The sequence below is a fragment of the Artibeus jamaicensis genome, unplaced genomic scaffold (assembly GCF_021234435.1).
Source record: "Artibeus jamaicensis isolate MK-2021 breed Jamaican fruit bat unplaced genomic scaffold, CSHL_Jam_final contig_477, whole genome shotgun sequence".
NCBI classification, from domain to species: Eukaryota; Metazoa; Chordata; class Mammalia; order Chiroptera; family Phyllostomidae; genus Artibeus; species Artibeus jamaicensis.
In genome coordinates this window covers 6844193-6858952 of record NW_026521854.1, presented here as the reverse complement: position 1 = coordinate 6858952, position 14760 = coordinate 6844193, and the positions used below count along the sequence as shown (strand labels likewise).

The window sequence follows — 14760 nt, the reverse complement described above, 5'->3', positions numbered from 1 at the left end:
AAGCTTCAGGCTTTGGCCTGTTGAGAGCCGCAGTGAGGGCGTGAAGGGGGCGGGAGCAAGCGCAAAACACGTGGAGGGCGGAGCCCTCAGCTACCCGGGTGAATGGGCGTGGCTATGCAAACCGAGCGCGCGTGGACCGCTGGGTTGTACTGGTAGGGTTTAATGTGGGCGGATAGCTGTCTCTCCAGCGCCCCCACCCACTCTTAGTGCTTTTAGGGGATTCAGGAGGCCGGTGAACTTTGCTCGTTATAAGAGTGGGCTTTTAGTACAATAAAGTCCTGACACTCTCCTTTGGGAAACCTGCTGTTGTCTTTCCTCTTTCCCCCACCTCTTCCTTCCAGGCGAATTTTCCCTGCCTCTCTTTCTCCTAAGCTCCAAAGACCCTTTCGCCTCTGTAACTTGTTTCCTGAAGCCCTTCTTACCTCTTCTCCCTCTGCGACTTTCTAAATAAACTTTCTCTTACATTTTGGAGTGGAAAATCATACATGTCCAGGCCCTGTGAGATCATTGTTGTCCAACTCCATTTTTTAAAAAAACGTTTTAAGTATTACAAAATTAATCTATTTAAAGTGTAAAGTTCAGTGGCATTTAGTATATTCACAATGTTCTGCAGCCACTACCATTACCTAGTTCCACAGCACTTTAATTTACCCATACATCTGGATATATCCTGGAATGAAACATGTGACCTTGTGTGTCTGGCTTCTCTCAGCATGTTTTTCAGGCTTCATCCATGTTGTAGCCTATACCTTTGCTTCATTCCTTTTTCATGGCCAAGTAATATTCCATTGTGTGGATTGACCATTTTGTTTATCCACCGTCTGTTGATAGACATTTGGGTTGTTCCCACTTTTTCACTATGATGAATAGAGCTGCTGTTGACATTCACACAAGTTTCTGTTTGGGATGGATACTTTCCGTTGGATCTGTACCTAGGAGTGAAATTGCCAAATCATTTGGTAATTCTATGTTTAACCTTTCAAGGAACTGCCAGGCTGTTTTCCACAGAAACTGCATCATTTTATTAAACTCTCATTGTACAGGTGAGGAAACTGAGACAAGTGCTAGCTCACCCGGGAAAGCTCCTCCTAAGCTCATGGGCCTCCAGACTTGTGGAAAACTCTGGGGTTGTTTTCTTTCTCCCTTTAATCTAATTACAGATGGTGGTCATAGGATGAAGATTTTCAGGTAAGAGAAGGTGAAGTTCAGGGACTTTCTGTATGTCCCTACCCAAGTAATCTTGTTAGTTTTGCCCACCACTGCCAAGCCAGCACTACCATTTATATACCCTCTGACCATGAACTGTTGAGGTTCTGTGCTCAGTGCTTAGGACCCATGAGTGTGTTTTGGGATGGATATGGTGGTTTGGACCAATCTGCCCCATGAGGAAACTGAGGCTTGGAGAAGCTTGGACAATCATCAATCAGCAACACTACAACCAAAGGTTGTGCTACTCGGTAACAAGCATTTCTCCACTGCATACTTCCCAAAGCCTCCCAATAGTACCCCAGGGACAACAGAGAAATCACCAAGCATTGACATGTTCTCCAAAAGTCTCTAAGAACTAGGTCACCCAAGAAATTGAAAGCTAGTTCATTACCTTGATGTAGTCCGTCAACACATCCTCTACCCAACCAGTTCACTGCAGAATTTCTAGCCTTTGTATTCACTATGCTATTGCTGCCCAGACACAGGGCTGCCAGCTTACCGAACTATAGACCCCTTTAATTGTTGGTCTCAGAGAAGCCCCCAGCTAGGTCCCATCAGGGTCCCCATTTTCAGTTAAAGGAAACGAGACAGGATGGGGTAATAAGCACAGGGAGTGTGAACACCTGTGGAGTTCACATCTGGGTACTCTAGGCACATCACCCCACTTCAAGCTGGTTTCCCCCTCTGTAACACAGGTCTGTTCCTTCCTGTAACACAGGTCTACTGTGGCCCAAGAGGAGATCCTCTTCTGGATTCCACTCCTCCTCTGGCCCAGTCCCAAGTGGCGGTCAAAGAAGGCTCCAGAGCCAGTAGAATGCGGGGTGGGAGGCTTTATTTCACTTGGGGTAAGGGAGAGCCTGGACAGAGGGCAGCACACAGGGCAGGAGAGGTTGGCACTTGGACAGGGACTGGATGGGGGAAAAGCTGCCCCCAGGCCTTGGGAAGGAGAAACTGAGACAGATCCCTATTGAGACCTAACCCAGGGGGATGGGGGGGTGGGAATTGGGTCTGGAGGAATGAGGGCCCCCTCCTTACGGGCTGGACGGGGGCTCGGCCCTGCCTCACTTTCCTCCAATAGGGCCTTAGTCCCTCCTGTTCACTGGGCCACATGACCCTCAAACCTCACTGTCCCTGCCCCAAAGGAGGAGGCTAGGCCAGAGAGGGTAGTGGACAGGGAGCCTGGGAGAGTTAGGGAGCATGTGGTGGGGTCCATGGTGCTTGAAAGGATGGTGGCCACCTGGGCAGTCAGTTCCTGGCAGCGATGACCACAGAGAGAGCCACGCCCCCCAAGGCAACAGCAGTTGCCCCAAACAGCCACTTCCAAGGGATGGACTGTAGATAAAGGGGAGGGAGGAGGAAGCTGGAGGGCAGTCAAGACTGATATCTTGGGACTCAGGTACCAATACAGCCCACACAGCCTTCCAACAAGCCACTGCCTGACTGACCATGCCTTTCCTACTTCCTGGTAAACTGCTACATGTGCATCAAAACTCAAGCCAAATCTCCCCACTTCCAGGATACATCCCCTTCCCCTCTGGAAGCACTATCACTCCCCACCCCAAGCCCTACAGACTGTATTCCACCTTCTGCTTTAGTCCAGGTCACACAGGGGTACAGCCCGTGTCACCGGCATGGTCCAACACAGCCCAGGTGATGAGGACATCAATGTTTGTTTGCAAAATGAAGACAGTCCTTTTATGTGGTCTGTCCTGCCCCTCCTGCAGGAACCTCCCTGCCCACTGGCCCCAGCTCACCCAGGCACCCTTGCCAGGACACTTGGCAGGCAGCCGGCTGGGGTTGCCCAGCATTTTCCGGTACAGGGCAGTCTCCGTGCTCCGCTGGGCTGCATGCTTTTTCACTAGCTTCGAGAGCTCTGCATGGATCGTCTGGGAGAGGAGGGTGGCAGATAGGCTAAGAGCATGCAGCAGTGGCAGCAACCAACATGACCATCATCGCTGGTGCTCTGCCTTTCTGGTGTCCTGGGTCACTTGGACTGGCGCCACAGGAACACAAGGGTTCCATCTGCCCCTCTCTGGCATCAGTAAAGTGGGGACTACTGGCTCCATGCCTCCAGGGAGCCCATAGATGGTGCAGAGCACAAGGTTGTGGGAAGAAAGCTGGGGACAATGGCACTGGCCAACCTGGTAGCACCTTTAGCTTCTGAGATCCCTGGTTCAGAATAAGTCCAGCCCACTTATATATGGTCCTAAGTGTCTCAGCAAGCTGGCTAGGGCCCTTGAGACACCTACCCCATGCCACTGCTCAGGCAGAAACCCAACAGGGAGAGCTACAGCAAGGACAAGGGGCAGATGACAGGAGGGACACCCCAGGCAGGCTGATAGGGCAAGTTCCCAGGGCACCCCCATTCTGCTCACCTTGTTGGAAGGTTCCAGCTTCAGGGCTGCCCTCAGGATGGGGATGGCCTCACTGTACTCCCCTTGCTGGGCCAGCACCTATGGGAGAAAGTAGTTGGCATCACTCCAGACCCACAACTGGGCCATGCTTTCTTTCATGAAACCCAAAGCCACCAAGTTCCTGGCCACCTTGTCAAGTTCCAAATCTATCTCCAGGAGTCTACTCTCCTGAGCCCTCAAGACTCCATGATCACCCCAATGGATTCAATGTTGTCCACCCAACCTTCTCCTTCCCTAAGTGCCTGTTTCGGTCTGTGAAGAGACCCAGTCACCCAATTCACCTACTCCTCCCTCACCACCTTGACTGGATACTTCCAAAGCTCTGACCACAGTGAATGACTCAGAATCAGCATGTAACTCAAACCAACCAATAAGATTCAGCTTGAAATATGCTGGTGCCGCCGGGAAGCTGGATGTTAAGCAGCAAGGATGTAAGCCTGGAGCTTCTGGAGGGCAGGAGGGAGCATCTTGGTCACTCCCAAGAAAGGAGCCTGCCTGAGAGGGGAACCCACAGCAGACCAACATAGTATTCCTATAACACTGCTAATGCCTGGATCCAGCCCTGCCTGAACCCAAAATGCCCAGATTTGACAGTGTCACAAACTATCCTCTTTTTGCTTAAATCTTTTTGAGTAACTGTCACCATCCAACCAACATATCCAAACGTGTGAGTTACAAAAGCAGGGTTATAAACCCTTGAAAAATAGGAATGACATTGTCTTCCTCTCCACATTTCTATGCAGAACTTCACACATAATGAGTGCTTAAAAAAATGCTGGTTGGCCCTGGCTGGTGGTGGTTCAGTTGGCTGGAGCGTCATCTGTAAACTGAAAGGTCATGGATTCGATTCCTGGTCAAGGCACATGCCTAGGTTGCTGGTTCAACCAATCCGTGTTTCTCTCTAATCAATGCCTGTCTGCCTGTCTCTCTCTCTATCCCCCTCCCTCCCTTTCCCTCTCCCTAAAATCAATAAGCAAAACCTCAGGTGAGGATTTTTTAAAAAATGCTGGCTGGAGGGAGGCCATGCTCAGTTCTCTCACAAACATGCTAGATGACCCAGTGCTTGCTTACACCTGCTTTCTCAGTTCACTGCTTAAAAGGTGCTGGAAAATCCCCATTCTGCCCCATCCAGGGTTGCTGTGAGTATCAAAAGATGGGAAAGAAAGCAATTAAAGTCAAGTCCATGCAGGCCAAATTCTCCCCTATGTTCCACCAGAACTTACTAGGCACCTACTGTGTACCTGACCCTCTTTGCAAGGTTAGAGATTTAGTAGTGGCTGAGACAAACAGAAGCTCCACCTGCTAGCAGGGAAGATGGACAAGAGGCTTGACACTTCCATGTGCTGACGGTGACGTTGGAAATATAAAGACAGGGCGGGGCGGGGGTCAGCAGGAAGGGCTTCCCAAAGAGGTGACATTATATATAGCAAAAACCTAAATGAGGCAAGGGAAGAACACATGCGGGTACCTGGGGTATGACTGTCTCAGGCAGAGAAAATTGCCTGTGCAAAGACAGGTGTAAGGAGGCTAAAGAGATGGAAAGAAGCAAGAAGTAAAGTGGAAACTGACGGGAGGAAAAGGAAAATCAGATGGCTTGGCTCAAAGCCCCAAGGGCAGCAATGAGAACTCAGCTTTTGTTTTGAAGAAGATAGGAGCCATGGAGGATTGTATGCAATGAGCAGTCACCATTGGGTCACACAGCAGTGTGTGGGTGCCTAAGGCTTAGGGTTCACATCTGGCCTCAGTCAGTGAATTGCTGATTCAAATTTCACATCTCTGCACCTGCCTAGGCCTTGGTTCTTCTACCTGTACCCCAGAGTTGGCTGGCTGACATCTATTCCCTTTTCAAATCCTGGGTTCAGAACCAGTCCCACTGGTCTGGGCTGGGGAAGCCAGCCTGTTACCTGCACCTGTGGCCCATGGCCCACCCAGCCGTGGCCCACCTTGCCCTTGCGGAACAGCGCCTTGATGTTGTCAGGCTGGTGCTCAAGCACAAGGCTACAGGAGCGCAGTGCGGCCCGATAGTGGTCTAACTTCAGCTGCGAGGCTGCCAGGTTGTTCAGACACTTCACCTTCAGCTGCAGGAGCTGCTCCTCCTCCTCAAATGTCATGTCCACTGTTGGGGGACAGTACTCAACTGTGGGAGCTGCTACCACACGGCCAGCCCCACAACCACCTGCCCACTACATGACCCAGGCCAATGCCCAACCCTCGCACCCAGTGGAAGAAGAGACTAGGGAGGAGTCTCAGTCATGGGAAGATGGTCCTCAGGGGACCTCAGTCTCCCCAGCTCTGAAACAGGCCAAGACTGCACCATTCTCAGCACTGCCAGAGTCTACAAAACAGAGCCTAAGTGAAGCAAAGGCTTAACTACAGGCATGTGGCGTGATACTGTGTGAGGTCACCCCAGCCCCCACATCTACCTGTATCCTATGATATCCCATTGATCTGGGATCTCTCACAGGGCTGGAGTGAGCCCTAGCCTAAAGGTTAGGAATGGATGCATCTATCCATATTCTGGAATATTTTACAACATTCTGACAGTCAGATCCATGTGACTTGAGGTTGCTGGCACTAGCAGACACCTTTACAGGAGAGGTGGGGGGATTTGACCAGGTGGTCACCTTTGGCGCTGGAGGTGATGGCCTTGATGGCGAGGTCATACGAGTTGGCTGCCAGCACAAAGTCAGCCCGCTGGTAGTGAGCATTGCCGCACTCCCGCTTCCGGTTGGCCAGTGCCACACGTTCCTGCCCTGTGAGCATCTCCAGGTCAGGCCCATCCACAGCTGTCTTCAGCGTCACCTCCAGGCACAGGGCCGCGTGAGGGGGGATATATGGGCTCCTGCTGGGGGGTGGGGCAAGGGGAGCACTCAGACCTGGCAGCCACCGTGATGGCACCCCAGACACACTGGGCAAGCTTGGGAGCAGGCAGAAAATGACTTAGGTCCTGGAACTGGCCCTACTCAGTAAAATGGAGAGAAAAATGACTCTTGCCACCCTTGAGCTATGTGATTTGTTGAGTCATATACCTACCTCCTCCCTACCCCAAAAGGGACCCCCACAGTGGCAGGTTCTCACCTGCCCTGGGGGCCATAGCAGTACTTGGAATCAGCAGTGACCATAGCTGTCTCCCCCACGTCCATGAGCGGGACACTGAGATCCAGGGCCTGGATGTGCAGAGGAATGAAGGTCAGATGGATCGTGGATCCAGGTGCAGCCTGCCCCCACCCACCCAGCTATCACCACCTCACTTGCATCACTCCCTCCATTCCACCTCTGCCTCACCCCACCCTGCACCAGACTGCCCAGACCCTAACCCACTCCCACCTGGATGACGTCACAATCACCCAGGGTGAACACCAGCTCCGGCTCCTCCTGCACTCGTGTGCCATTCTCCAGTGACATTTGCAGCTGCACTGTGACCACCTGGCCTTTGGTAGGGCGGCTTGAGCCAGGTGGGCCTGGGACCAACGTCTTCTTCCTCAATAGCCCATTCCCTGCCAGGGACCAGGGACAAGCAGCCTGTCACTCAGTGGCTCAGTTGGACACCTGCTGTCTAAGCCCCTTCCCCTACAAGCTCCGCCAGCTTCACCTATCCCAGGAGTGGCCCAGCCCCAGGGCATAAAGCTGAGCTTCAAAGATCTGCTCGGCCTCTTACTGGGCAGGTGACCCCACACCTCTAGGCTTCTGTGTCCCCGTGGTCTGTAATGTAACACTGGTCTGGAAACAACATTAAGTCTGAATGAATTCTGGTCTAAAGGTTAGGGACAAAGAGGTATCTATTCATATTCTGGAATATTCTGCAACATTCCAAATTTGTGTGCTGCTTCCCAACTTGTACATGCCCCTGCATCCAGCCTAAGCACTGATCTAGTGGATTCTGGAGGACCCTGTGTCTTGAGGTTTCAAGGCACTAATGGTGGATATACTGAGTGGATCACACTCAAGCACTGCCTCTCATCGGGGGAACTTTTGGTTTGGGGTTCACAGCCCCTCTCAAGGTTTGTTTCATTGTCTGAAAGCCTGAACTATGACTTCAGAATGCAGCTGACAATATAAAAGGACAGAGCCAGCCTCCTGCTCAGGGAAGGAGTGGGGCAGCTTCTAATATCAGTAGAAAAAAGCTTCCCAGACTCTAACATAGCCAAGGAGGCTGTGCTGTGTAACCTTAGGCAAGCGCCCTCACCAATCTGAGTCTGTTTCCTCATCTGCAAAACATGGGTATGGTAAGAATTACATCACCAAGCTTGTCATGAGAATAAAGTAAGATGGTGCACAAGCCTGGAACAGAACCAGTTGGCAGTCAATATTACCTGGTGTTGTTTTTGGAAGTAGCAATGTTTTTATCAGCAGTGTTGGTAACATTAGTAACAGTACTGTTTTATCAATATTATTATTACTTTATACTATTGTTTTGGTATCAATATAAAAGGTAGTAGTAACAATGAGGTTTTACTATTATTTGCGTGGCACTAGCATTATTTAGCATGTTATATGAATAGGAGTACTAATAGCAATACAATTCTCCAGCTCCCAGAATTGCTGTGATGCGGTCCATGGCGGGGACACATGTAGATTCTGAGTCCTTTCTTGCAGGACTTCTCTGAGAAATTAGAAGGCTAATGAATACTGTAAACCAGACAGAGGAATGAACAACAAATTGGGATGTTCCCCAGATCTATGTAATCTGAGGACACACTTTCCAGGGAACAGGTACTTGTCAAACAAATGCCAAGAAAAGAAGCAGTGGAGCCCTGACTAATGTGGCTCAGTGGGTTGGGTATTTGTCATGTAAACCAAATGGTCGCCAGTTCAATTCTCAGTCAGGTCACAAGCCTGGGCTTTGGGCCAGGTCCTCAGTTGGGGGGCGTGCAGGAGGCAACCAATAGATGTTTCTCTTGCACATCAACGTTTTTCTCCCTGTTTCTCCCTCCCTTCCCCTCTATAAAAATAAATTTAAAAATAAAATCTTTAAAAAAAGAAAAAGAAAAAGCAAAAGCAGCAGTGGAGGTGGGAGCTGCTGGCGCCTTGGAATGCTGGCTGTGTGGCCCTGGATGGGTGACTCAGCCTCTCTGAGCTAGTGTGTGTGTATGAGAAAGAGAGAGAGACAACGAAAGGGGCTCATAGACATGAAACATGTCAAGCAGCTGACTATGTCTGGTGATTACCGTGGTTACCACGTGTGTTACTTCCAACCTACTTCATGGCAGAGTTGGGGAAATCAGGGGAAGAGAAGGCTTGGGCCAAGGTCACTACTGAACTGTAGCTGTCTAGGACCTTTGGGTAAACCCAAGCCTCCCCTGCACCTTACCCAGGATGTCCAGCCACTCTTCTGGGGCTGGAGCAGGCTCGGGCTCAGGTTCCATGGTGGCCAGAAACTCTCGGGCCAGGGCCCCAGGCTGTTCAGTCTCCTCCAGTGGGGGCTGCCCCATGTCCTCTAGCGGCTGCAGCTCACTCGGGTCCTCCTCCTCCTCTTCCTCTTCGCCCTCTGCATCTTCCATCCCATCCAACACTTCGAAGTCCTCAAGAGGTGGGACCCCAGCAGGTGGTGGGGTGCCGGGCTCAGGGCCCACAGCAGAGGGCTCAGCACAGGATGCCATGCTGCTGGGGAGGACGAGAACTGGCCCTGGTGGAGGGAACAAATGGGAGTGAGAATCCCATCCAGCCCCTCATATCCACCTGTACATCCATTCTTCACACTGTAGATCACTTGCTATGTGACTCAGGGGCTCCAGGCCTCAGTTCCCTCATCTGTAGAGTGGGTAGAGCAACAACCCTGGCTTGTCCAGAGGATAAAGACCCAAGCATCAAGCCCTGGGCATCAGACTCAAACACAACTATTATCAGAGCTAAATAATGTTTCATATTTATAAACACCCCAGGAAGAAGGATACATTCCCCCACATTTTGCAGGCAAGGAAATTGAGGCCCAAAGGAGCAAAGCCATTTGCCCAAGGTCACAGAGCAAGCCAACTGCAGGGTCAAGATTTGAACCTGGGGCTTTATTTGATTAAATGCCCAGACATCCTGGGTGGTTTTTAGGTAGACAATCCCTGAGGTCTTGGGGAGGCTATTTTTAGAGCCCAACAGAAGGAGAACTGAATCTTTACCAGTGCTCCCCATCTCTAGCTGCCCCTGCTTCTAAGAGGGGCCGTCTGCTAACTTAACCAGCACCTAGAAAACCCAAACCTTTTCCTTCCATACTCTGATCCTAAACCACACCAAAGACCCTAGCCCAAACACTTTCTGGGAGCCCTTTCTACTCTCCTCCGGCCTCCTGACTAACCTCCCAAAGTGGTCTTTACAAGAGTGGTGGAGATCCCCACCGCATCCTACAGCCTCTTCCTTGAGCCATCAAAAACTGCCCCCCACCCCCAGGCCCCAAGCTTGGAGGTGGTACAGATTTCATTCTAATCCACAGCATTCCCCATCCCTCCCCAACCTTCACCTGCCTGCCCCTTCCGGACCCGGCCCCCTTTCCTGAGACCTTCCCAGCCCCTACCCCCACAATCCCCAGTGCCTGCACAAGTCGCCCTGGAAGGGCGACCATCGCCCCCAGCCCACGCCAGTTGCCCCCACAGCCGTCTTATCGCCCCGTAAACAACCCGATGTTCCCAGACCGCCCCCCTCCTGTCCCACAACACCCTACGCCCTCCAAATGCTCCCCGCCCGTGCCTGGCCCTCCGTCAGCCCCTCACCAGGCCCCCAAAGCCCCACGCCTGTTTGACGCCACTAGGCTGAGTCCCCAACCTCCAGAACCCCTCCAGTGCCCCGGGCCCTGCACGTCTCTGCCAGCATAGCTCCCCTAGCTCCCCTTGGACCTCCTGGGCCCCCACCCCCGCTGCCCCCGCCTGGCCGCACCCCCTCCGGCACTCCGACCCCCAGCACACCCTGGCTCGCCTCCCCCGCGGCCCTTCGCCCCGCCCATAGGCTGCAGACCCCGCCGCGCCGGCCCCCAGACCAGCCTAGGCCGGAGGAGCGCTCCGGGCCGACACGGCCCCGCCAGCGCCCCGGGACACGTGCCTCCGGCTCCGGGACCCCCGCCTGGGGTCCTGCGCCCCCTTCCCGCCCCCAGCCGCGGCCGCCGCGCCTCGGGAACTCAGCTCGGGCACCAGGCCCCGCCCCTGCCGTGCCTATTGGCAGCCGCCATCGAGACTTCAGTATCCATTGGCCTAAGCCCACATCCGTCTCAGGCGCAGGCACCGCCCCCTTCCTGCTTGTATCCGCGGGGCGTTATTAAAGGGGCAGAAGCGGCGGCGCGAGTAGGGGAGGGGGCGGAGGCAACGGGCTTTGGACCAGTCCATTTGTGGGTCGGCGCTGTGCAGCCTGTGCGATTCACCGCTCGGGTCTGAGCTTCATCCTATCCTTTTGCTAAGTGGAGATGAACACGCCAGTCCATTCACTCTAACCTTGGGGGCTGTTGGGAGGATAACATTAAATAGTATTTCGTTAAGGAGTTCTGGAAAACACACCCTGAAGTAGTGTAGACCCGACGTCTTGAGGGGGAGATGTGGCCAGGGGTACTCAGAACCCCCGCTCCCCTACGTGGTATAATCCCCGGAAGGTTGCCTAGTGCATACCGAAGTTGCTCAGTGAAGGCTAGGTGAGCTACTGTCACTCAGGGCTGCTGGGGGGTAGTTCCTCCTCCCTGCACCCTCTGCCAGATGGTGATAAGGTGCCTACTGCCACGGGAGAAGGTGGCTGCCTCGATTAGATGGGTTTTTATGAATCATGATTTAAAAGGGGGACACTTACTCCTCCCTCGCTCTATTCTCTTTCCTTCCCACCAGTTACCCCCTTCCAGAATGATCTTGTTTGTTCTTTTGCTTCTGACCCACCTCACCCATATCTGCTCCATCCTGAAAGGAATTTTTCTTTTGTGCCCCCACCTCCTTGAATGGCGCCTAGTACCAATGGGAGTTCAATAAATGAGCGAATAATGAAATGAATGAGACACTGGCTTTGGAAGCAGCTAACACTGAAGGAGGAACTGGCTTTGGGCGGTAACTAATTTGTTAGATCAGAGCTCGTAGGTCATCTCCTACAGGAAATGCTCCCAGACGTTCCCAAGGCAAGGTCAGGTGCCCTGACTGGCTGTTCTCCTAGTATGCTGAACCTCCACTTCATAACTGGCTTCTGTCTGTGCCACTTGGCCTTACCTCTGCCTCATACACTAGATGGGAAGACCCCCGAAGTCTGTAAAGGGCCTGTAGTTTCTCATTGTAACTCTGAAGCCTACACAGTGCATGAGAAAAAAAGGTTGGGGGTGAGGGAACTTTGGGGAAAATCTATACGGAAGGAAGGAAGCAGACTGGCCAGATAGAAGAGGTGGGAGGGCAGCAAGGATATGTGAGAAATGCCTGGAAAAAATATCAAATAAACACTGGGCCAGTCCCAGCCCTGTAAGTATACCTCTGAACGTCAGTGTTTTTATCTGTAAGGTGGAGTCACCCATCCAGCCCCAACTCTGTCACAGGGACTGGAGGAACTGTAGTAAATGATACTGGCACATAAACAACTAAAATAAACAAAATAAACTAATAACACTAAAATTAGGACAATAATAATGGCTGACACTCAGGTATCATAGGTGTAGGCAAATGTATTTAATCCTCACATTAGCCTTATGAGACAAATACTCTGATATTTGGAATCCACATCATTGGCTAGAGTTGCAATCATATCTTCCTGGTGAACCAAACTTGTGATTGTTATAATGTGCCCCATGTTATCTCTATGCTTCTTGCCTTAGAGTGGACTTTGTCTGATATTAAGTTGCACGGCTGCTTTCTTGGTTCTTGTTTTAAAGTTTCCATCCTTTTCTATCCCTTATCTTCCATCTTTCCATACACTTATGTTATACACGTATCTCTTGTAAGTTGCATAGAACCAGGTTTTGTCTTTTGATCCAGTCTGCCCATCTTTGTCTTTCAACTGGGGCATTGGGTCTCTTTACACTTAATGTAATTATGGACATATTAGGACTTAATCTGCCTTCTTACATGTTTCTTCTCCATCACACCTTTCTTCTGCTCCTTTTCTCTCTTGCCTTCTTTAGGATTGGATACATGCATTTTGGTAAGACTCTTATTATTCTATATATAGGCACTATAAACTAAGGCACAGAGAAGTTAATTACCTTGTTCAAAGTTAAGAATGATGAAAGGCACAATGGGCCAGGTCCCTTCCCTCACTGACTTTGTGTTCCAGCCAGAGGTCTGGATACTGCACAGGCAATATGTAGATAACTATCTAATTTCAGCTGTGATGAGTGCTATGTAGGAAATAAAACTGAAAAAAGTGGCAGAGAAAGGCTTCCAGTCCGAAGACTTATGCCTTTCCACCACGAATGTTCCCATCACTGGGCTGAGTGGTTCATTAACTTTCCACCCTCTACCTCAAATGTACAAAGGAGGAAAACATTTTTGTTTCCATTCCACAGTACACAAAACATTCGGGACTGGCCAAGTCCTTTTTTGGCCTGGCATACAACCCCACCCGCTTCTAGGACCCTTATAAATGTTTTAGGGCTTTTAACAGCCCCAACAGACTCATTGAAAAGCTTGACTTATCCAACCTGGGTCTCTTCTGCTGCAGCCTGCAGACAGAGCCATGGTTCCGTTTTTCCCCGCAGCCCCTGCCCCTGCCCTGCCACATGGACTCCTCTCAACACTGGCTGTTGTCTGGCTCACTGACCTCCACGGTTTTTACAAAAATAAAGTCTATATTATGTGCTTTCCTACCATGCTGCCTTTTCTCTTGTGATTCCCTTAGCCCTGAATAACTGTCAGCACCTATGAAACTCCCAATCCTACCTCCAAATCCCATCCAGATATACTTGCTTCCCTGTAGTCAAAAATATATCCCACTTTTCAGATTTCTCCAGCCTTGGGTCTCTCATCCCTGTAGCTCAGGACTGTGGCATACATGGCCGGAAATGTCTGTGTCAGACTGTCTCCCTTTGTCCTCCAGGGCTAAGCCTGGACTGAGTATTCTCTTGATCCTCAGAACATGGGCCACATCAAGAGAGGGTGACTAGATAGTTTACTGAACAATTGTTTGAACTGCTTGTTGAACTAAATATATAAGAATGCTAGTCCTCATTAACTTTTCAGTGAATAAAAGCAGCAGCGTGGAGGTAATAATACAATTTACCGAGGGCTTACAATGGGTCGAGCCTTGTTATAAGGAACTTAATGTGCTTGTTTTCATAAGATTAAGCCAGTTGCCCAAGGCTATCCAACTAGGATGTGACAGAATTGGAAATTAGAACTCAGATATGTTCAATTCCAGGGCACTTAAAGAGTCTTGTATGTGCCCAAGGACTTGTGTGTATCTCCCAAACTTTCAACAATCTCCCAAGCTTTCAACAGAAGATGCTGTGATTACCCGGGCTCACAGTTAACAAACTAAGATCCAGAAAAATTACACATGTAACATACACACATCATAAGACCTCGATTAATGATAATGAATTGCTAGCATCTATTGAGCAATTACCATTTGCCCCGTTTTGCTCATGATTTTCAGTATGCACACAGGGGGCAGATATAGAAGTATATATGCATGTATGCATTGGTTAGTAGATGTAGAAATCTAACTCTGACAGTTGAGAGGGTCTCTAAGCAGTGAGTATACCCAGCACTCAGAGGTTAGTTTCTAAATAACACTCTCCAAAAATGGAACCAGAATCCTTGGAGAAAAGGCTGATTCCAAGGATATTCTATAGCAAACAAGAAGCCCTGGCTAGTGTGGCTCATTGGATTAAGTGCCAGCCTGCAAACTGAAAAGTCGCTGGTTAGATTAGCAGTCAGGGCATATGGTTGCAGGCCAGGTCCCCAGTAGGGGGTGTGGGAGAGGCAACCACACATTGATGTTTCTCTACCTCTCTTTCTCCCTCCCTTCCCCTCTCTCTAAAAATAAATAAATGAAATATTTTCAAAAATAAAAATTATCGCCCCTGGCTGGTGTAGCTCAGTGGATTGAGCACAGGCCTGTGAACCAAAAGATCACGGTTCGATTTCCAGTCAGGGCACATGCCTGGGTTGCAGGCCAGTTCCCAGCAGGGCACGCATGAGAAGCAACCATACATTGATATTTCTCTCCCTCTTCCCTTCCCTTTCCATCTAAAGATAAA

At 50.6% G+C, this 14760-nt stretch overlaps 1 protein-coding gene across 3 annotated transcripts; it reads right to left on the bottom strand.

Annotated features, from left to right (window-relative positions):
• Positions 1-626: 626 nt before the first annotated feature.
• FKBP8 (FKBP prolyl isomerase 8) lies at positions 627-10754 on the bottom strand. 3 transcript variants are annotated; one of them, XM_037142073.2, is made up of 9 exons: positions 10647-10754; positions 8935-9249; positions 6951-7120; positions 6702-6790; positions 6248-6465; positions 5567-5739; positions 3585-3662; positions 2964-3095; positions 2025-2541 (listed from the first exon to the last, which is right to left on the bottom strand). In XM_037142073.2, the coding sequence occupies exons 2-9, from the start codon at positions 9221-9223 to the stop codon at positions 2455-2457; spliced, it is 1236 nt and encodes a 411-aa protein (XP_036997968.1). In that variant the 5' UTR covers positions 9224-9249; positions 10647-10754; the 3' UTR covers positions 2025-2454. The 3 variants fall into 3 exon arrangements, with proteins under 3 accessions (XP_053524138.1, XP_036997968.1, XP_036997967.1); XM_037142072.2 differs by having other exon boundaries at positions 6248-6468; positions 10647-10753; XM_053668163.1 differs by lacking the exons at positions 2025-2541; positions 2964-3095 and adding an exon at positions 627-932 and having other exon boundaries at positions 6248-6468.
• Positions 10755-14760: the final 4006 nt, after the last annotated feature.

Excerpts from the sequence above, each read along its gene's own strand:
- FKBP8 (XM_037142072.2), bottom strand. The coding sequence starts at position 9,223 with ATGGCATCCTGTGCTGAGCCCTCTGCTGTGGGCCCTGAGCCCGGCACC. Across the intron at positions 6,469-6,701 it reads TGCTATGGCCCCCAGGGCAG|CAGGAGCCCATATATCCCCC; the intron begins GTGAGAACCTGC and ends CCCACCCCCCAG. Across the intron at positions 3,663-5,566 it reads CGCTGTTCCGCAAGGGCAAG|GTGCTGGCCCAGCAAGGGGA; the intron begins GTGGGCCACGGC and ends TTTCTCCCATAG.